Raw genomic sequence first — 23,267 nt, 5'->3', positions numbered from 1 at the left:
AAGTGTAGTTGGTTTACAAAAAATATTGAGCTATTTATTCCTTTTGTAAGACATGTTCAGTGCAATACAACTTTTGACAAGCACCTCTGGATATTTTACTAAGTCTAAATGCCTCTTTGGATGGTTGACAATATGTTGTCAAATTTTAGTATGTTGTTTGCAAACTTTGTTCAATAAAAAGGTTCTGTATTTTGACTGCAACTGTCATGCAATGTGATTCCTTCTCTTCATTAGTGCCCCCACCCCCAAAACTATCACTTTATGGGGCCATGCAAACCTGTATTAATACTTGTGTGCACATTAAAATATTTTTTTGTACAATGTACAATTCTCATGACAGTAGAATTGGTTATTCTTAGCCAGTCTACTGCAGTAATTGCAGTGGAAAATGTGGTTAACTCATGCAAGGGAAAAAAATACCGTTGAATACCGTGAAACATGTACACTTTTGAAAAACACCGTGATATAGAATTTTGGTCATACTGCCCAGCACTAACTGCTACAGTAAAAAAAGCAGATACAGAAATATATTTCAACGAAGCTTAATTCTGGATATCCCTTTGTACTGTATGGGCTTTTTAATTTTAAATATTTTCTTTATAACAATCTCTTACAAACCTTTAAATCACTTGAGTGTTTATATTCTGGTGCCTTCTTACTCAGCGGTATAAGAAAACACCACATATGGAACACCACTGGAATTGTATCGCTGCCTAGTTATGCAAGATGTTGAGTTTTTGGGATTCTCCCCTGTTTTTGGACATTTAGAACAGAATAAAACTCATTTTAGGCTATTTTTGGACTATATTTTGTGCAGGAAATTACACCTGAAAAAGAGTAAACCAATTAATATCTTTAACAAAATTGGTCAAAAGAACGTGAGGAACGTGAAGCTGTGCATGCCACATGAATTGACCCCAGGAATTCATCCCCTAATGGGGTATGAGGGGGCAAATTTAATCCCTTTCACAAAACTTCCAAAAAATTAGAATCACTAATATAGGCATTTGGTATGTCATCTCATGCTATTTTAAGATTGCTTATCCCAAATATGCAATTTAAATTAAAGCACACATTTTCATATTCCCTGCGGTGGCTTGGCACCCTGCCCGGGATTGGTTCCTGCCTTGTGCCCTGTGTTGGCTGGGATTGGCTCCATCAGACCCCCATGACCCTGTGTTCGGATTCAGCGAGTTGGCCAATGGATGGATGGATTTTCATATTCCCAGTATTTGATACAATTATTCTTGTTTATTATGTACTTCTACCTCATGAACTAAATCATTACATTTCTTATGAACACCCTGAATTAGGGCAGCTTATGTAAATTCAGACTTTTTTTCTCCTTATTAGTGCTTTTACCTTTTGATTGAGGTGGGTCTTCAAAGCATGATGTGTTTTTGGCTCATGCAAAGTTGCTTCAAATAAGCAGGTGGAAATTGCATCCTTCAAACAAATGTGGCACTCAAAGACATGGACCTTCATAAAAAAAGTATCCTGTTTTTCACTCAAACACACCAAAAAAGAAGAAAAAAAAACCTAGCTTCTAAATCACAGGACCTGACCTGGCATAGTGTTCTGTGCTGCAGGTAGGAGCGGGCATTCAATGCATAACTTAGAGGATTAAACTAAACTTTTGAATTTTTCCCTATTACAGTTAAGGCAAAAGTGTAGTACAAAAGTGTAAATTTATATTTAATTTTGTTTTAGGCACTGTATATCAAGCCAGTTACCTAACAAAAAAAATCAGAAGATACTGTATTTAAAAAACATTAAAGTGAAAAAGGTTTACATATGCTTGAAGAAGAGTTAACTTATCTCACATTTAAGCTAATGTCAAAGAAATGTGTAAACCTCATCTATCATATATGAGTCACTAACTGTAGAAAATCTTTCATTATATAGTAAGTTTGTAAATTTAAACATGACTTTTTTTTTTCCTCCCCTTCTAAAATCTATGTGTATATATAGTAAATTCACAGGCCTATTATACTGGAATGTATTGCAGAAATTTGGAAGAACAGCAGAAAAATTTTAGAAAGCACTGCCTTCAATTATCCTTTCCCAAATTCTTCAGTTTTGTCTAGATTTTCGTATTCTACAATCTATTGAACCTGATATTTTATGGACTATATACATTCTGTCTTATACAGACAAGATTTTGCAACAAAGCTCAATAATGTGTCCTCTTTAAAGACAGACACACTAGTGATACTAAATTGATAGAAATATTAAAATTTCACCAGAACAAAATATAGATCGAGTGTTTTAATCTTTATCAGAGTACATTTGTAAAACATCTTGAAATGAGTAAAGACACTTTCCTAGGGGTGAAAGGCTGCGACAGATGCAGAAAACAACCAGATAAGTCCCAAAATATAGCAAAAATATCCACAAGAAGGAGGGTGATCACTGTCTTGTGCACAGAAGGGCAAACAAGGAATATTTATAAATTAGGATTTTTAACAGAAAAACAGTAAATTAAAAGAAAATGCTCGAAAGTGCAAAATAGGCAAAAAGACTGGCCTAAAAGGCAATCCAAATCCAAGAAGGGACAGTAAACACTCAAAAATCATAATGCTTAAACAGAAGCAAGAAGTCAGCAAAGCCAGAAGAATTCAGTGAAAACAGCAGTACTCACAAAAATTCCAGGTTCTAGCTGAATGACCTCCTACTTCTGAGTGGTGATGTCCTAGGGGATCTCACTCCACAAAGAACACACTAAGGAGAAGCGGTCAGATCATCTGCTGGCTTGCTGCGTGTTCTGCTTGTCATGCTGTGCGTCGATCATTTTAAAGCCTGTATAGCAGCTGTCCTTTTGCCATTTTGCATCTCTGCAGCTCGCGTTGTGAATGGGGGGGGGGGGGGCTGAACACACGCTAAGGAGAAGCGGTCGGATCATCTGCTGGCTTGCTGCTGCTGGTTAGATGTCCATGAACTTGCTTGTTTTAAATGTTGTCTCACTGCCTTGTCTCGCATGATGTTAAAGTGTCTTATCGCGGGACGTCAAATTGTCTTCTGAGAAGATCACGTCTCGTTTCCCTAGTCTCCCTTCCAAGATTTCCAAGATTTTTTTTTATAATGGAGAGAAAGATAAGCATATAATAATAAAAAAGGCATAATGAGTTTAAAAATCATTGCATTTGTTTGCTGTTAACATTTAATTAGGGCTCCAATAATTTAAAGTACCCACTAGTAATACTGCAACAGAATCCTATTGTTGTGTGCCAGAATGACCATTTAATTTTGGTACTCGTCATTGTCATTATGAAGTTCTTTGTATGGTTAATCATGGCACATACCAAGTTCATCTTATCAGACACATTAGACTGATACCAGTTTGCCAACCTTATAAACAGATCCATGGGAAATGTGATTTTTGCAGCCTTTCACACATCATTAATCAAATTTGACACAAGAAAGATTTGCTCAAAAATGTTTTTTTTATTGACTATGGTTTACAATTCACTAACATCATCCCTGTCAAGCTAGTCACAAAATTCTCTGACCTTTGCCTAATACCACCCTGTGTCTTTGTGACTGATAAACCATTGACGGTTACACTAGAAGAGTGCACATCTAACACTCTTACTTTGAACACTGGTACACGCCAACATTGTGTGCTAAGGTGTTTCTATTCTTTGTGTTCACTTACAGTTTTATTGTCAGGTATTACACAAATTATGTGTTCCAGGTTTTTGATGTTGTGAAAGTAATGGATCTATTGTTGCCATTAACTTAAACATCATTCTTTCATTTAAGGTTCACTTGATCATTGTCTGCTATAACTGGTTCACACATTTACACAGTTAATGGTAGACTTTTATAAGAGATCAACAGAAAAGGTAATGAGTTAATATCCTATATCATTAGCTGCCACCATCCTCACCCCTGCTCTTCCTTTTTTGAGTTTTGAGGTAGACTTTTACTCAATGAGGTAATTTAAACCTGCTATGTACAAGCGTGTATTAGGACTTAAGGGTGTAAAAACACAAATTTTATAATTGTATATAATCTCAACACTAAATCACAGTTTGTAAACACAGGGTGAATTTGATGTTTTTAGGCTCATGACATTCTATGTAGTCCTGTAATTCTTGATGTTGAGAATTGTTACATTATCATTGTTTGAATCAGAATTTGTTTTATGTATACAACAAAATTCACATAAACATTTGGAGTTTTAGGTGTCACTGTGTAATTAAACATAGTTTAGAACAGACAAGCTGAGCTGGCTAACAATAGATTAAAATGAAAATGTAGAATCTTTATCTCAGTACACATAATTTAATAAGCAAGTGCTGTTTACTTTCAGTACTAAAAGTAATCTTAAATACACGTGTACCTTTCTATACCGATATACCGTCAGGCACTTTGACAATTTTCATATTGCAGTAGTGCATTGTTGTTCTCACATTCATATCCATGGCTGAAATTGCTAAACATATTTCACATATTTAGCTTTATACATCTACCCTTCTGACAGGTGCTTCTCCTTCAAATGTAGATGTTTGATCTTTTCAAAATGTTGTTTCTAGCATGATTGTTTTACTTTTCTATAATCTGCAAGTTGACTACTTTCCTTTAGTTGGAACGTTCTTACTTCTAATTTGTCTAGATTTTTAAATAACCCAGTAAAAACATTCAGTCAAATTCATGCCTGCTTGAACTTATTGACAGCACTTGGGTGTAATTGTTTTTACATGAGTTGGCCATTCTAAAAGTGTCAGTAAATTAAATATTCCCTATAGTTCTTTAATTCTTAACAAAAGAAAAATAACATTGTTGTGGTATTTTCTGACAGTACACATAAACATTGAGGGATATTATTTCCAGTATAATATTTGCATCTGTCTTTGCTGAAATATATTTTCAGTATATAAAACAAAATTTTGAAACTTGTATGTATTTTGTCGGTGTATGTTAGTATCTTGAAACCTATTTTATTTTACTTAAAATAAATAGAGATAAATCATTTTTCAAAGACTAATTGTAACCCATTTATCTTCTAGGTCCTTCCAGATTTGTACCTTGGAAACTTTAAAGGTAAATGCATATTATTCATTGATAGGAAAACAGAAATCATGATTTTACTTGCCAGTGTTAATTACACAATATCTTGAATTTGGAAAAATGGGATTTGCCTTTGTTTGATGAAAAACAATTGTAAGCATGCTGTGCAAATTTATTTGTGAAGAAAAAAACCTTGAAAATAGTTTTTCCTTAATTTCTTTTAATTTTCTGACTCTTACAAACTCACATTCAAGTAATACTTTTTTTCAGCTTCTGAGTTAATGTCCTTCCTCTTTGCTGAAACAGAGACGGAAATGAAAACCCACAATCATTTGTTACTCTCTCTCTCTCTTTCTTTCTCTCACTTGCTTGCTCATTTTCTCACCACACACGCCCAACCAAATCTTACAAAATACAAAATATATAGTGTTTTGGTCCTTTAAGGTCTATTTTATGCTTTGAAATTGGAATTGTATTTTTCATTAAAAGAAACAGCAACCAAACACCCAGACACAACCCCAATTTTAGTGATTCTTCAGCTGGTAAAGCTGTAGGATGCCTGGCTTGATCTTTATATGCTGTTAACTTGCTTTTCAGAGCTTTCTTTTTTGAACTTTACCTCTAATTTACCATTTATATCACCTGATGAGTCTATTTTTGTTTGAGCAGATAAAAATAATGTCTTAGAAAGCAATAAAAAATGTTATATTGAATTTTTGAAATTGGTGTTCTTTGTATATACATTATGATTTACATAGGAATCTGCATCATGCACAAACGGGTTGATTTTTTTCGATATTTGCTGCTTATCTCTGCATACTTAATAATGTCTTAATTATTAAGTGCGGTATACTATGTGTAAAAATGTGGTGGACAAAATAGTAAAATATTACTATTTGGCTAGTAATACTTGCTGATGATGGTACTGAAGAGTGATGACATTTGCATGTTGGTCGAACCTACAGGTAAGAATTTCACTGTACACGTGACAATAAACTTGAACTTGTATTTTTCTTTAAGACAAAAAAATATTTTGATGCTGTGGTGCGGATTTGCTAAACCGCAGAGGTAAGGTGAGTTTGTGCAATAGATATTAGGAATTGTGCATTTGGAATAGATTTCCATAACCAACAATAAATCAGACTGTTTGATATTTTGGGCACCTATTCTGGCCCTTGTGTCTGCTACTCCATCTTTTGTGTGATTGTATTACCATACCACATAGTGATGTAACCAGTCAGAATAGCTTGTGTGTTGTAGCAGCAAAATTAAAGTGTTTCACCTACCTACACTATTTTAACGCACATGCAATACTGTACATACAATTCTGAAGACTTATAACAAAAGACAAATTTGTTTATTATCAATTAGATCAGACTTTTATATCATGACACACTTAATTTATTTTAACATATTTAATTTTCCTATAGTTTGGCAATATTTATGTGTTCTGTCGCCCACTCTGTCAGTCTTTTCAGTTAGAATAGCGCTGAATTACTCATGTACCTATAATAACTTGGGGCCAATTTAGACTCTTCAGTTTCCTTAACATATATGTTTTTTATAATGTTTGTAGAAAACTGGAATACCTGCAGACGAGCCCATGAGGACATTTTCTTGATTTATTCTTACAAATTTAAATAGCATTTTTGATAAGCAAGCAGCCTGCGGTTATTCTTTGTTGTTAGTGCATAGAAACATATTTATAATTAATAATAACACTCCTTCAATTTGTATCCAAAAACTAATGGTTATACTTTATATTTCAGTATTTTCAAAAGGTATATTGTTAATATTACAATTTGGATATAATCCAAGATAAACACTCTCAAATCTCCAAGTTGGTTAACACTACTGCTGTAATGCTGATTTGCTGTTGCTTTTGCTTTTCTGTTTCCTTACTACTATGTTACAAATTGTGAAGCTTGTTAGTTTTCAGTGGCAGCCTCCATCCTATTTGCTAGGGTTACAATATTACATCAAATATTACAAATTGTTGCTTTTCTTATCCACTCAATTCCAGAGTACCAGTTTTTTTTTTTAGCTTTCCTATAGTCAAGCCAAAATTTATTGTTGCTGTCCTGGTAGTGCTAGATGAAGGCTGATTTATAGTTCACATCTTGGGTGTTTTGTAGTCTTTCTGCTTGTGTGCAGTTAAGTATTAACTACCTTACGGTAAACAGAGATGTCTGTCTTACAGCAAATACGTGTATAACATGCCACCTATACACACTGAAAGCTGGAAGGAACATAGATGGTAATGGTCAGATAGATGTGTGTAGTGTCTTGGAGTGAGAGGAAGATGAATGCTTAGTTAAGAGAAAGACTTGGTGTAGAAGTAAGTGTTGATGTGGTAAGGGGCAATGGACTGTTTATTAATGGACAGAAAAGCAGTTAGCTATGGTGAACAGGAGTATAAGCAGACAGTAAAGTATGTTTATCATGGCACAGAAGAGTGGCAATGTGTTGCATGTTGCTTGGGACATACAGTTGTATTCTTACATACAAGTAAGAATTTCACTGTACTATGTAAATGTGACTATACTACTACTACTAAGTGGAGCATAAGTCAGATGATGGGTGTATGAAGAGGTATGTTTAGGGGATGAGGCTGTGAAGGAGGCAGCAGAACACAAGGTTGTAGGTGGTGTCAAAAATGCATCTCACCCCAAAGCATGCCCAAGATTGTGGGGGAAAAAAAATTGGGGATGCCTTTAAATAGCCTTTAAACATGATGATGATGATTATATAAAAACCCTGAGTGAAAACATTTCTTATAGATTAAGAAAATGTCATTTTTAGCCACTTTTTTAACATCCTATTGTGTCATCCAAGTTTGGTGTCAGCTGGGATAGGCTTTTGATGACAGCTTTTTATATAGATTTTTTTTCTTTCATTTATGTTTTGGCGCTTGTAACTGTGTGGTGATCACCTCTTTATCCATGGTGGAAATAACATGAAGTCTATTCAGAGAGCCATGGAGCAAGTCCGGAGCCCTGGATCAGATGTTAGCGCAACCAGACATTCATGCTTGGCCTGCTTTTTTTTTTTTTTTTAAATAACATTCAGCTGAAAACCTAGAGGAACTTTGAGTGTGCAAACTCCACGCAGACAGTGACCAGCTTGAGAATAAACCAATATCACTGGATCTGTGTGGAGCTGTGAAAGTGTCCCACATAGTCCATCTACTGGTTGAATATATAATGTTACATATTAAAATTAAAAGAAATCCTATTAACTGAATTATTTGTAAAATACTGGATTTCCATTGTTTTGGCTTCAGATGGACACCATCTGTATTGAGTTTGCTCATTTTGCATATACTCATGTGCAGTAGGTTTCCTCCATGCTTCCTATCCAAAGATTTCCAAGCTAATAATGGTTAATTGGCAAAGTTAAAGTACTTTGTTGTTAATACTTTTTACAGTATTTCTGTGGAAAATGTTAAACAAAGTTCCCCCCTTGTTAAAGAAACCCTTAGTTAAAATCAAGCCTTGATTTTGCCAGTAATGATATAGAAAATTAATCACCCTGTTATAGCAATTTATTGTTTCTTTGCCATTATTTATGTTTATTTTCCCAACATTTATGATTATATAACCCAAGTTCTCCCTGTGCCACATTCAATTTACAGTATTTCTTACTTTAAGGATAGTACATTAATTTTATTTCTTACTTTAAGGAAAAATATTCATTTAACAAAGACTGTACTGTCAAATATGGTATTAATACATTTCAGATTTGTTTCTGTTTTATTGCATTCATTATAATCAGATTTTTTATGCATGTAAATATAAATGTGGGCTCAAAAAGGTTAATAGCATTGACCTATATCTTTCATACACGAGTCATATAGATGTTTGTTTATTTTTGTTCCAGTTAGGCACAACCATATTTTTTATTTCTGTAACATATGGTAAAACTATGTGCTTAATCATTAATTTCTCTTGTAATGTGACATTATCATTGTTTCAGTTCCCCTTAGAAGTATCAATTGTTAAAACACAAACTATATTCTCAGTTTCAATAGGACATGGTTCTAACTGATGAACAACTGAGAACTTGAGTATTAAATTAAAGGGGCAGCAGCCATTAAATTCAGTGTCTTGAAGTGTTAGTGAGTTAAGCACTTTTTAAGCATTTTACTTTGATTTTACTTACTCTCTTACTGTTGAGAATTAACCATTTGTTATCAAAATGCATTGTAAGTCTGTTCACAGCTGTGAGTTTCTGAGGATGAAAAGGTTTGCCAATAGTAAAAATGCCAGAAAAGTGACATAGGATATTGAAAGGATCTGCCAAAGAGACAGTGACATAGATGTTCTTGTATTGTTTTTGTAACAGTAGGTAAAAGGAGTACACCGTGCATATGTACAAAAGATATATGCTCCATTCCTAATTTAAACAGTTATTGAGAGTTTTTTACATTGAAGGGTTTTAGGTCTTTAGCCAAAATCTAGCATTACATAAAGGGCACCCGAGTGAACAAATTATAAATGGTGGGATTATTTTGTAATTTTTTGTATGAATGAAGTTGGTGTTTTAAAAAAGGAAATTTGTCCCCTTATTCAGTACTGAATGCAGTGTTTTCTTACACCAGACATAATGGGACTTGTGTCATCTGTACTTTGCCTCATTTGTCTATAAACCATTCTCATTAAAGGCTTAATGATTATTCTGAAGATTCCTCGCATATGAGAGAGAAGCATTTATGCTCTTCTTCGTTAGTGGGGGATTTCGCCTTGCTTCTATCAAATGAAACCCATTCTTTCCCATTGTCTTTCTAATTGTGAAATCATGAACACCAACATCTTTGTGACAAGATAATCCTGTAGTTCTCTGAATAATTTTTTTAGGATCCTTAATGACTTCCTAGATGATGTTACGCTATAGCCTTGGAGTAATTTTGGCAGGCAGGTCTCTCCTAGGAAGATTCACAACTGTTCTAATTCTTCTCCTATGGGGCTGTCATTTTCACTTAGTGGAGCTTCAGAAATCTAGAAATGGGAATTTCTTTATAGACTGAAAGATATTGGCAAATTTTTTGTACTATCTTCAAGAATGTAATTTATCATAGCATTATTAACTTGTTGAATCTTTGTGTTAGCAACATGAACCTAATATGAAGGGTCCAAATAAGTTAGATTTATCATGAGCAAAGTTGTCAGTAGTCAAGCCCTTCTGTCTGTAATTGATTATTTTTAACTAAGAAGCATTTACTTTTTCCATGGGGCTGCTTGTTGTTTGAGAATGTTGTTCATTAGATAAATGGTAAGTACACTTTTAAAGGGTAGCAAATGGACCTAAAAAGGAAAGAAGAGACCACTGGGGTATGGAAGACTTGTAGGAGATCAGTCTGTTAGACAGAAGAATATGCACCCAACAAAAGTACCCAAAAATAGTGATGCCCCAGACAATAAACTGATTTCAGTCCTTAGTCTAGAAGTGCCCCCCACTTAAATGTAAAGGCAACCAACTGCAGAGAAGGAGATTAAGTCTGTTACCAACAGATCAGTGGTGGGAGTAAGAGAAGGCAATTCCTTTGGCATAATTTGTGGTGTAGTAGGGTACAGTCTTAGAGATACTCGAGTAGGTAAATGTGCTTTGGTCAAAGAGCTTCAGTCATTTTTTTATTATTATTATTTTTTTTACTATTAAGTAATTTTAGTCTTAAAAGCTGTCTGGTCAGGCTCTACAAACTTTAGGAATATTTCAACACATTTTACCTATGGTTTCATTGACACAACATGTATTGCTTTGTACCAAATAAATAAGGAAGTTGACATACTTGTGTTGTTCATCAGCGGTGGTGATCTGGTAGCTGGCAATATTTGTCTTATAAGAGCTGATGAAAAATATCATTTCAGGTATTATAGTGTATTAGTTAAAAAGTCAATGAGAATATAGCATGTTAAAACGTTGGAAAAAGATTTAGAAGTTCAGTTTTGTAAAATGTCCCACTTGCAACACCTATTGTATGTTTTTCATGTATTGGCTGAGAGCAGTTCCCCATCCTTCTCTCCAAGTTGCTGTACTTAAAATTGAAAGGCATTAATAGTTTGAAGGCAGCTGTACTTTTTCTGCCTTGAGTGTGTTCTTTTATATCCTCTTTTGCTGTCTGCTGCCTACACAGACCATGTTGATAAAGAAGATTTTGTGCTTATCATTTTGTTGTATTAGATTTTCACAAATCAAATACATCCTAGACTTTTTAATGTTTAATTTAGACAGTATTAAATTTAAAATTCAAAAATATGTTAATGCTGCTTTGCCAGTAAGCCAAATCAATACTTGTAAAGAAAACTGCACCTTTTCTATGTAGTTTTCAGTATAAAGGCAGTAAATAAAATACTGTCCTTAATTCTGAGCTAAATAATCACACTGAAAGAAACTCCAAAAAAAAAAAAAGAGAAAAGATGCTTTCGGCCCCAAGGGAATGAGAAAAGTAAAGGGGACAGCCCTGTGAATTTTTTCAGTTGAGCAAGGCTACTGCACGTAGATGCACATTAGTAATTTTAGATTTTATTCTTTTCATTGCTTTCATGCACAGTGTTTTTTTTTTTTAAGCATTCAGATTTTTCTGAGTAATTGAGAACAAGGCGACACCTCAATATGCATTGTTTCTGATTTAGGCACTAGGCACCCATCTGGCTTAATAGCTGTCTATTCCTGGTCTGTAAAATTCAGTTCCTTACCTTTTATTTATGAGTTCTACAAATTCTAAAGAATAGTACTACTGATGTATTTTCAAAATATTTGGATTTTGCAAGATGAAATGAGGAATTTTAAGTCATTTTGTATAACCGTGGTGGTCCACACCATTTAGTAAGCATGAGATAGTTATCGAAACTTCGGAAAAATTTGTTTTTCCATTTTTGATAGCTACCTAAATAAAAATAGGCCGTATAATAAAATATCTATAAATAATACCGCAATAAAATGAGGTACTCTAATGTATAAATCTAATCCAGGTTTTTAATTTCAAATTCTGCTCTACACATCTTGATGCAAATTCTCATCCAGCACTACATTTGAAAAAAATTTACAATGACATCACAAATAGTGTGGTGCCTCTGCCGAGGAATTCACTCAGGGAGATGCCATGCCCCATTTCTCAGCCACTCAATTACCCTAAGACAACAACGTTCACATGCCAACATAGGATGCTGGAATTATAACCAGCCAATTCTACTGCTGTGCTGAATGTAGGTCTTTATTAACATAACAGTAGAACCTGCTGCTTGTAATGCCAAAGTCCTGATTATGAATCCTCCTACTGCTATAACAGGGAAGTCAAACAGCTGTGAGTGGGACCACCGCCCTGACCAAATTCCTCAGCAGAGACATGTGGTAATAGCCACTTAGTCATTAATCATCTGGCTATATTTAACAGATATATAAATATGTATTTAACTTGCCCCTGCAGTTAGGGAAGGTTTGCTTTTGTTTAGTCTGCAGATGTAAGTTTAAAGAAAACTACTATAAGTGTGAAAGAAGATTCCTTCTGTGGTAGATTTAATAGTTTGCCAAGTTATCTTTTTAAATCTGGTGGTGTGAGTTTTACTGAATTGTTATTGAGGTAAGGGATTATAAGTTTATGCATAATTACTTTTTGTACAACTGTTCTTCTGTCACTGACAAGTCTTCTGCAGCTGAATTAACAGCCCATTATAAAGGTAAAGAATGCACAGAGTGTCTCCTTTGTTGTACTGTCATATTGATGTGATTATCTAAGGAATATCAAGGAGTTCACTGGTAAAACATACTACAGTACAGTATTGCTTCCTTCCTCGATTTACATTATTAGCTTTTTTATCCTGTTGAAAAACTATTACATAAAACATTAAGTTACCAGTTCCTCCTTTGACTCACTGTTAGCATTTGAAACCTAACAAACTAAATACATATCACATGCATCCAAAAGGAAAACACTATTGTTTGATGCAACCATAGTTTGGGAAATCCATATAAGACTTTAACTTTAATTACAACAAAGTATGAGCTATGGTACTAAAATAGGTTTGGCTGACCTAATCCAAGATAGAGGATGTGGATGAAATAACTCCTTATCATTATATAAACTTTTTGGGCTGTGTATGAAAAGTACTTTTTTCATATTTTGCATTGGGTGGTTTTGGCAAGGTATACAATGACTAAGTCTTAGTTTAGCAGCAACATATTAACTTAACTATCTTCCAGAGCATCAATTTACAATAATTGTGGTTGTGTTTTGGTTCATCAGGCTGTCACATCAGTTAAGAATGTATGTGCTGCACAGATATAGAGTGCATGAAGCACACTGAAATTACAGTCAATATGTCCAAATATGCTAGGTTCGTTTTAATTAAGTATTAAACTTCAATATCCTGTTAAAATATAGCCTTGTCTTAACACAGCCTTGCTGTGAAACTGTATCTTTTGATTTTGTTGCATATTTCATGACTGAATTAGTCATTTCAGACATGATGAACAATGAAGCATGCTATAGACTCAGGAAAACTGTTGGTTTAATTTTTTTTCTTAAATCTGTATACATTTTTATATGACATCACTAGGTTCTCCTTGTCAAAATAAATTAATGTTATGCTTGGACAGAACCAAATTAGAATAAACTTGCAATATGCAGAATCATGTATGTGTGTGTACATATATGTGATTATGTATAACTCTTATATAGCTTTTATGGTTATGTAGATTCATGTATGCTTGTGCGCAAATAAAATATACATATACAGTATTGTTTATTTATATAAAACATTATATTGCTTGACTTTTAGATATCTACTAAAATAAAAATTAAACTACAAAAACTATTTAAAAATGTCTGTTTTTTCTCATCATCATGTGTTGTTCCTTCTGTTGAAGAACTTTCAAATAAAAAATTTTGAATATCTTCCATAAATAAATCTGTTCAACTGCAGATAATTTTGCTTCTTTATTTAGAAAAATATGGTTGCAACATTTGTTGTTTTAGTACTTTTGAGCAAAGGTGTTGAGCTGTTTTAGAAACATAGGTTTTCCGGTTGTTCTTTCAGTTCAGGTTTAGAAAGAGTTTATCAGATTTTTTTTTAACATTGAATTTGTGACTGAGAATGCATTATATTTTCTATTTTAAATAAATAAGTAAAATTAATATATATGTATATTTCATTCATTTTTAGTAAAATGTTTATTTTTTTGCAGATTCTCGGGATAGAGAGCAACTTTCTAAGCACAATATTACACATATTCTCTCCATACATGACAGTGCTGCACCAATGCTACAGGTAAGATTTATACATTTTTTGCTTTTTCTCTTTTAGGACTGTTGATTAGTGCTGTATGATCATCTGTTGTGCTCTGTGATGAGCTTAGTAGAACAGTTAAGGGTAAAGATCAAACCATTATTATCAGGCACTCCAAAAAAAAGCTGTAAACACTGAAGTGCTGTGCAGACTGGCTTGGTTGTTAAAATAATTCAGTGTGGAAGTTTAAAGACTGCATTCTCAATTTTATTCTGCACATGAAACACTCATAAAATCTTCCTTAAAGACTTGTATTTAAAACGATATGTGATAGCCACAAAAAGAATGTTCACAGCATTTGAACTTTATAATTAACATGACTGATTATTATGTTGCTGAAAAATAAGTCTTTTCAAGATGCCTTGCTGTAAGGAATCCTTATTTCAAGATGGGTGTAGGCCTTCATTTGCCCTTCCCTAACAAATAAATCTGTGCATTTCTGAAGCAATGCATGCTGCAAAGAATATTAAGTCCAGCCTAACTCCAGTGTTCACAGGTCTACTAGAGTTTTGTTTTCTCAAATGATGTATGTTTGGGTGTTACTTTATGTGATGCAACATATGAACACTCAGTCAGAATTTCTGTTTTCAGGAGAACATTCAGTACAAAAAGTTTGTCCAAATGATGAGCCTTACACAACACTGTCAGTAATCACCTAAATAATAAATTCATTCTGTATTTTTATATAGTCATATTATTTTTTTCCCCTAAATGCTGTTGTACACATTGGTCTTCATTTAGTCTAAAACTAGCTACTATCCCATACTATACTATCTGACATTTAGTCCATAAGTAAACCAGTTTTTTTTTCTACCTAATTATGAATATTAAAATAATCCACATTATGCCTTGAGATAATCTGACCAAATGGAAGCATGCAGATTGAAAAGAGCAGTGGACTCAGGATAGATTCTTGTGGGACACGTGTCATGTGTCTTTGAAGTATAAATACCATAACTAACAAAGAATTTTCTATCTACCAGGTAGGACTCAAACCAATTTAAGACACTGTCAGAGAGGCTCACCCATTGACTAAGGCGATTTATAAGAATATTGTAATCAGTGGTATCAAATGTGGCACTCAGATCTAAGAGGATGAAAACAAATAAACTGCCTCTGTCTGCATTTACCTGCAAGTCATTTACGACTTTAGCACAGTTTCTATACTGTGATTTGTTCTGAAACCCAACTGAAACTTTGTCAAGAATAGAATGTTTATTCAAGTGATCTTTTAATTGTGTAATGACTGCCTTTTCTAGGATTTTACTTAAAAAAGTTAGGTTAGAAATAGGTCTAAAATTTCCAAAAATAGAGGAGTCAAGATTATTTTTCTTGAGCATGGGTCTAACAACAGCAGTCTTAAGACAGTAAATTCATCTTTAGATATGGGGGTCATCCCAGACTATGTCAAGAACACTATCAATTAGCACGCCGGATACTTCTTTGAAAAAACTTGTTGGTATTGGGTCAAGAACGCAGGTGGAGGTTCTCAGTTGAGAAATTATTCAATATAAATTAGGTAAATCTATCCTGGTGAAAGAATTTAATTCATTTAAATTGGAATACCAGGGTTTAATAGGATCAGTATTGGGTGGATGTACTTTATTATTTCTAATATCATTCATTTTGTGATTAAAAAATATAGCAATAGTCTCAATCATGTATTTTATTTTGTGTTATCCCAAATAACAAAGTGCTACTTATTTTGAAAATGCCCATATTTTTACTACAGTGAAGGTAGGTGTGTCCAGTTGGCAAATAAAGCAGACTACATTAACTGTAAGTACCAAGCTGTAAAGTGAAGAGTGCTATTTTTTGTTACCTAGGAAGTACTTTGCTAAACTTTATCTTTCCAGCCTATTAACTACAGGCTAGGCTTCCAATGACACTGTTATACCGAAAGAAGCTTTGAAAGCAAATAAATAATTAATAAATAAACAAAATAATAAGAATTTTCTGTGATGTATCTAAAAATTGGATAGTGTTTGAAAGCATAGACATTTCATAATTAAGCCATACATAAACTTGGACACTTTTTCTTGTCATAGCGCTCTCTAGAATTAAGAAAGCTATACGATAAGTAAGCTCTTCTAATGATGCAAAAGTGGATTATAAATTAGTGTAACGTATTTTAAACATTTCTTGTACAGTTTACATTGTTTTTTATGCTTCAGTGTAATGTGAACAGTAAGGGAAACGGTTTCAGTTTACATTGTTTTTTATGTTTCAGTGTAATGTGAACAGTAAGGGAAACAGAAAAGAGGTGGAAAAGAATGCTTCTGTATGTGATCCTGCACTCCAAAGTCAATTGCTTCAACTGCTAGTTAAAAAGTCTTCCATATTGTATTGGGCTGTCAAAGCGAATGGCACTACTGAATCATTCTTTGAATGTGTTTTAAAAAGTTAACTTAATAGAGGACCATTGATACATGAATATAAAAGAACAGTTATGTGTTTTATATCACACTAATTTCAGCATCTTCTTCATCTGAACATGCTGTGTAGTTTCCCTTTTTGCATATTACTTCTACAGTCTATTCTTCGTGTGTCTTTTTCTATTTTTGATTGCTTAGCTTTTACTATCAATAATTAAACAAACAACCTTCTGCTTCTTAAAAATACCCCTTCACAGCATATTTTATAACAGATTTTTCTATCCCACTGCTGTGCTCTTGAATCTGCTGTTGTATTAGGAACAGATTTGAAACACTTCTCCAGCACCCTAAAAGCATTATTCTGCTCCTGATCCCATTCAGCCTCACTAATGTGTTTCCCCGAAATTAAGACCTACTCTGAAAATAAGCCCTAGCAAGATTTTCAGGCTGCTCTGTAATATAAGCCCTAGTCAAGATCGTCCACTGAAAAGTAAGGCGTCTAAGGCCAGGTTTATACTTCACATGATGCGATGTGTGTGCCCGAAACATTCATTAAATTCTGAGGACACCTTGCCACAATATCTTTGAAAAGAATGTTTAATCATTACATCCATCAGTTCGGGGATGCGCCCATTCCAGCAGCATCGGCTCAAGACAGAAACAAAATCTCTGGACGGGGCATCAGCTCATTGCAAGGTGAACATACGCACACACATACACTGGCATCATTGTAGCTTCATCAAATCCCCAAACCTTCATGTCTTTGGATGGAAAACTGAGCACACTATGGAAACCCACCAGGAAAACATGCGAACTCCAAGTAGAGATCACAAGTGACGTGACTTCCTGTGAGACAGCAGCGCTACTGCTCTGCCACTGTGCCACCACGTATGTGTAACTATTAGCAGTATTCATTATTTAAACAAAGTTAACAATTTATCTGTAAAATGTAACATACATATTTTTAATGTATTTCATCACGAAAGTGATATCAAGTATAAATCTAAGAATTCTAAATGTGAAGAGACCTGGAATATTATAAATTTAATGTGTTCTGCGTGATGATGATGCTTGCCACTGCTGTCAGGTCAGGAGGAAGCCCCAGAAGCGTGTAGCAATTTAACAACTGGGTCGGTTTTAAGATGACGTTTACGATAGTCTACTTTAATGATAAAGTAAACTACGAGGTTAAAGAGGACAATTCAAGTTTAAAGCTGAAATTTTCACTTTAATCACAAAATAGACATTTTCATTATGTCCTTATTTTTTTTTTTTTTTTTTTTTCCTCTGTGGCTCAAATACACCGCTGTACATTCTGATGGTATTGTAAAAGTGCAAAAAAAAAAACAGCACAGAAGGTGGTATGTGAGACTTTTAAAATGTATCATTGTCATTACTTTGGGGAATATGCAAAGCTTGAATATCAAAGCACCACGAATGCATTTGTATGTCGGCATTTTGCTTCATCATATCGAACCATTCATCAAACATCATGCACGCATATCGATCATGGAGGATCCTAAAAGCGGCTGGAGTAGCAAGAAATACTGTCTTATTTTTGGGGAAACACGGTAATAAACCTGAGATCTCTGATGTGTCTCTGTGTTTATGTTAGAACTGTTAGGCATTTATTGTAGCAAGCAAAGCTGTTTTTCTTTTTTATTAAAGAAATTGGAAAATAATAGCAATTTTCAGATTTCCAGTTTAATATTTTTACAGCTTTATAGACCCTTCTCAATATTAATCGTTTGTCCATCAGCTATATTTTTTTGTTTTGATTTAAGAATACTAATTTTCATCATTTTAGCCATGTAAGTAACTGTAGCCTTCACTAATTGCTCATTTTGTTTTACATTTTTGGTATTGTTTAGTAACTAAGTAATTTACTGATTAGAACTCAATATCATTTTTCTAAGATGCTTTGAAGAAAGGCATTTTTCAAGTAAGTAATAATAATGAGGAAATAAGTAAAGATTTTTAAAAAGCAATGTTTAGCACATTCAGCTGTAAAACACAAGAAGGGAAATTGGTGTGAACATTAGGTCTCCTGGACTTAAAGAACAAAAAGAAGCATAGGTGAGAAAAAAATGGCTGTGTTAAATGCATCTGAGCAACTATGGCTTTTTTTGCATTATAGGTAGGAAGAGGCATCGCAAAGTGTGCCTGGGTTCTGCTTTCTCTTTGATACTATCACTTTGTGTATGTAGAGAATCCTGTTTTTATGTAGAGCTGTGGTTTCAGGTGTCACTTGTTTGTTTTTAAGCTGCATTTTTCAAATGTGTCCTTTAGGCCATTGTGCATATAAACAAGCATACAATGTTTACAGACACACCAATCTTCAATTCATCCATTCAATAAAGTAAAAATATCAATAATAAAAAAAAATACATTCAATTGTTGGTATTCTAGGGATTTGTATTCATGGATTTGAATATTTGCAGAAGGCAGTTGACAGGTTGACATCCTCTTCTGGCCCAGCCCTGCCTCCCATTCCCAAGCTACGCAACATGAAGAAGTGAAGAACTCAGGTTGGCTTAGCATTATGTGATACCAAATGCATTTATGGACTACCGCTATGAATTTAAGTTAATTTAAATTGTATATATGTAATTGTTAGGAGCATTAAGTTGCATTGATAATTATTTTATGTTGTGTACAATGTATACAAGTATGTAAACTTGTAAACCTATTAAAACTGAATTTACATTTATTTATTAATTCCGAATTAAATTCTCTTTTACATTACATTAAAGATCTTGTTTATCTCTGTTATATACAGTACAGTATTTGAATTAGCTTATCTGAAAAACATTTAAATTTGCATATTTAAGTGAGAACCATAGTACTAACGGATTTCAGTTTTGGCGTGTGGACTTGACACGTAAGCTTAGTGAATACAAAAACCTTACTGTATTAAAAACAACACATGTGGTACAAACATACTTGTAGTACCAAGTATATTTAACATAACTATTCAAATTGTAATGTTTTAATCATTTAAGAGCCCTAATGTGGTATGAATATAAGATGAATTAACCTTGATACAGACCTCTATTGTTGTAGCCTTTAGAAAACATAATCAATGATTAGTGCATTGCTAATTCATGCTTTTATTGGTTATGCAGACATTTGTGGGGTTTTCTATATATGTATATACACACACGCACAGTGGGATGCAAAATAAATGTACACCGTAGTAAGGGTCTACAGTGGCATGTAAAAGTTTAAAATGTCTGTTACTGTGAATAGTTAAGTAAGCAGATGATATGATCACCAAAAATAAATTAATATTTTAAGCAAAATTACATTTTTATTTCCATCATTCACAGGTACAAAATACCAAAAAATAAAAAGGGCCTAAAGCACAAGTTTGGGCACCCGACATGGTCAGTACTTAGTAACACCCCCTTTGGCATGTATCACAGCATGTAAATGTTTTTTGTAGCCAGCTTAGAGTCTTTCAGTCCTTTCTTGGGGTATTTTTGTCCATTTGTCATTGCAAAAAGCTTCTAATTCTGCAAGATTTATCTTGTTGTAGGACCCATCCTCTTTTTAACTTCAGCATTTTTACAGATGGTGTGATGATTTTATCCAGAATTTGCTGGTATTTATTGGAATCCATTCTTCCCTCTATCAGTGATGTGTTCCTTGTGCCACTGGCTGCAGCACAAGCCCAAAGCATGATCAATCCACCCCCATGTTTAATAGTTCGAGACATGTTCTTTTCCTGGAATTAGGCACCCTTTTTATCTCCAGACATACCTTTGCACATTGTGGCCAAAAAGTTCTATTTTTACTTCATCAGTACACAAGACTTGTTTCCTAAACACATCAGGCTTGTTTAGGTGTTCATTTGCAAGCTTCAGATCTTAAATTTTGTTGTTAGGATGCAGGAGAGGTTTTCTTCTGCTGACTCTACCATGAAGTTCATATTTGGTCAGGTGTAGCTGCACAGTAGAACAGTGCATCACCATTCCAGAGTCTGCTAAATATTCCTGAAGGTCTTTTGCAGTCAGATGGGGGTTTTCATTTTCCCTTCTAGCAATTGAATGAGCAGTTCATTCAGAAAGTTTTCTTGGTCTTCCAGACATAAATTTGACCTCTACAGTTCCTATTTACTGACATTTCTTAATAACATTATGAACTTAGGAAACAACCACCTGAAAACGCTTTGCTATCTTGTAGTCTTCTTCTGATTTGTGAGCGTCAATTATGTTGTTTTTCAGAGTTCTAGGCAGATGCTTAGAGGAGCAAATTGCTGCTGATTGTTGTGACATGTTTTCAGGAGTCAGAGAATTTGTACAGCTTTGCAGTTTGCATCAGAAGGAGTTTCCCAATGATGACTGTAAACAAGCCATAGCCCTAATGAGCTAACGAAAGTCTGAGACTCTATAAAAGTTATGAGACCTCAGATATCTTGGGGTGCCCAAACTTTTCATGCCATTGCGCACATGCCTTTATTTTTAAATTAATAAAGCTTCCATTATTTGAACCTGAGACTCTTTGTTTATGTGTTCGGGGTTTGGGGCTCTCTGACGGCCTATATATACATAAATAAAGGAGACAGAGGCTAACAGAGGTCTGCTTTGGCTAGTAATACAGTAGACTTTGCATATCTGATTCTAGCTCTGATCTCCTAGATTTGCATCTCACCTATGCCATCTCAAGATGAACAGTTTAAGAAATAGAGCGTGAATGCTCCCCATAGCAATTTGTTGCCAGTCAGAAAAAGGGGGTGTCTCAGGTATGTGGCAAATGTAACAGGTTCAGCAACTGGCTAAAAGAGATCTTCTTTTGCTAAGAGGCAGAACTAGTGGCTATGATTCCAGTTTCCTAGGTTCATGTTTTACTTCTGCCATATCAGGGAGGAAGACTGGGGGAGTGAATGGTAGTAGCATCAGGCTGAGCGATTTGTCACCAATGACAGCTTTGAAATAAGGCTGCTTTGGATGGTAAACATCCAGAGATGAGCTAAAAGGAGTTACTTTTAAGGGCCACAAATAAAATCACAAAATTTACCAAGACTTTTTTGAAATGCAGTGTGTCTGGTTACTGGGTGAAAGAGAGAGAAGGAGGGATATATTTTCAAATGCATCAGTTATTTGACTAATTTTCTAAATAACTTTTAGGTATGATCAATAAGAGAGCTTACTGCTACTTGTTCACTCATTCATTGTGTGTCTATTTAGTACAATTGTTGAACATTTGAGTGCTGTCGTATTTAAACTTATTGAGCCATACAGCCTGTCAATGTTTTCTCCAAACTAAGCCACCTGGACACAGAAGGAAGAACAAAAAAAAGTAACCCCCCCTTGTTCCTGTCAGTCTTTTCAAGTAAGCAGTGATGGCAGGTGAGGGATTGGCAATCAAAACAGTGTTTTAAACTAAAATGTGTAAATTAATTGTGTTTGTTGATCTGGAGAAGGTATTTAACAGGAGGTTATTGGATGTGTTGAGATGGACATTGAGCAAGCATGAATGAATGAGTGAATGATTAGTATCTGTGATATTTGCAATATTAGAAAGAAGCAAGTGGCTAACCTGAAAGTGTTTTTGCATATTTACAGGGGCAAGTGGACTTGCTGTTTTTGATAATGATGAGGGTGGTACAGTAAACAGAGGTTGGCATTCCATGTACAGTATGTATCACAACCTTGTTATTTTCTGCTTAGAATTTGCATATTCTCATCATGTTTGCTTTTTTTATGGCCACTCCTAAAACAGGGTAATGAAAAAGTTTCTCCCTTAAGACTCTTTAACTGCAGGCAAGAAGGACACTTGTGAAAGAAACCACAATGAGGCCAGCAGTCACTTCATGGTATTTACAGATTCAGTAGTTTAGAGTAAAGGTTTCCCAGCTAAATATATAAATAGGTCTGTTTAGAACTGCACAAACAGAAACAGTTACTCAAAATGAACCTTGTGGAAGCAACTCTGGAATTTGCCAGCAATCACGAGAGTGGTCCAGTTTTCATGTGAGAAAAGGTTTAGTGGCCAGATGAGAGTAAGTTAGAGCTTTTTGGCTAAAGCAGTGGTCGGTGAACTGGGGTAAATTTACCCCAAATGGGGTAAAAACAAAAATGTCAGGGGTAACGGAGACTCATTTAACTTAAATAAAAATTATATACATTATAAAAAATTAAATGAAATGTGAAAACATTATTTTAGTAATTTAAACTTCTACACGACCGCTGCAACTAGCTTAATACTGTCATCTCTCACAGCTCGGCGCTGGCGTACACATATGCTACATTTGCATATTCTGCCGTCCTATTTTGTAACTGCATGAACAGCGAACGAGAGCATAGCGATGTGTTTGAGTACTGATATAGTCACACGTGTTGCTGATATATGTACGCCATTCTAACCTAGTAGTTTTGCACACCTATGTAATATTTGTGGTTAAAATTTTGACGAGCAAGGTAACATAATATTTTATTAACAAAAGTTAAATTATTAATAAATGAAAAGGCCTTAATTTAACCGAAGTATGCTCAACAATAACCACGGATGATTTTTACCTTTCAGAAGGCTTCAAATAGGAAGAGAGTATATCATGAAGAGTTCCTCAATTATGGGTTCACACAAATAGAAG

At 34.3% G+C, this 23,267-nt stretch overlaps 1 protein-coding gene across 1 annotated transcript in view; it reads left to right on the top strand.

Moving 5' to 3' along the window:
• Positions 1-23,267, top strand: part of dusp22b (dual specificity phosphatase 22b) — a 136,091-nt gene that overhangs the window by 54,074 nt on the left and 58,750 nt on the right. The window contains exons 2-3 of the mRNA XM_028804002.2: positions 5,013-5,046; positions 14,197-14,279. Coding sequence (XP_028659835.1) covers positions 5,013-5,046; positions 14,197-14,279 — 117 coding nt within the window. The remainder of the gene's footprint in view (positions 1-5,012; positions 5,047-14,196; positions 14,280-23,267) is intronic.

Source organism: Erpetoichthys calabaricus, chromosome 6 (assembly GCF_900747795.2).
Source record: "Erpetoichthys calabaricus chromosome 6, fErpCal1.3, whole genome shotgun sequence".
Classification (NCBI taxonomy): domain Eukaryota; kingdom Metazoa; phylum Chordata; class Cladistia; order Polypteriformes; family Polypteridae; genus Erpetoichthys; species Erpetoichthys calabaricus.
Note: the sequence above shows the minus strand (reverse complement) of the source record. Positions and strands in the feature narration are given on the sequence as shown.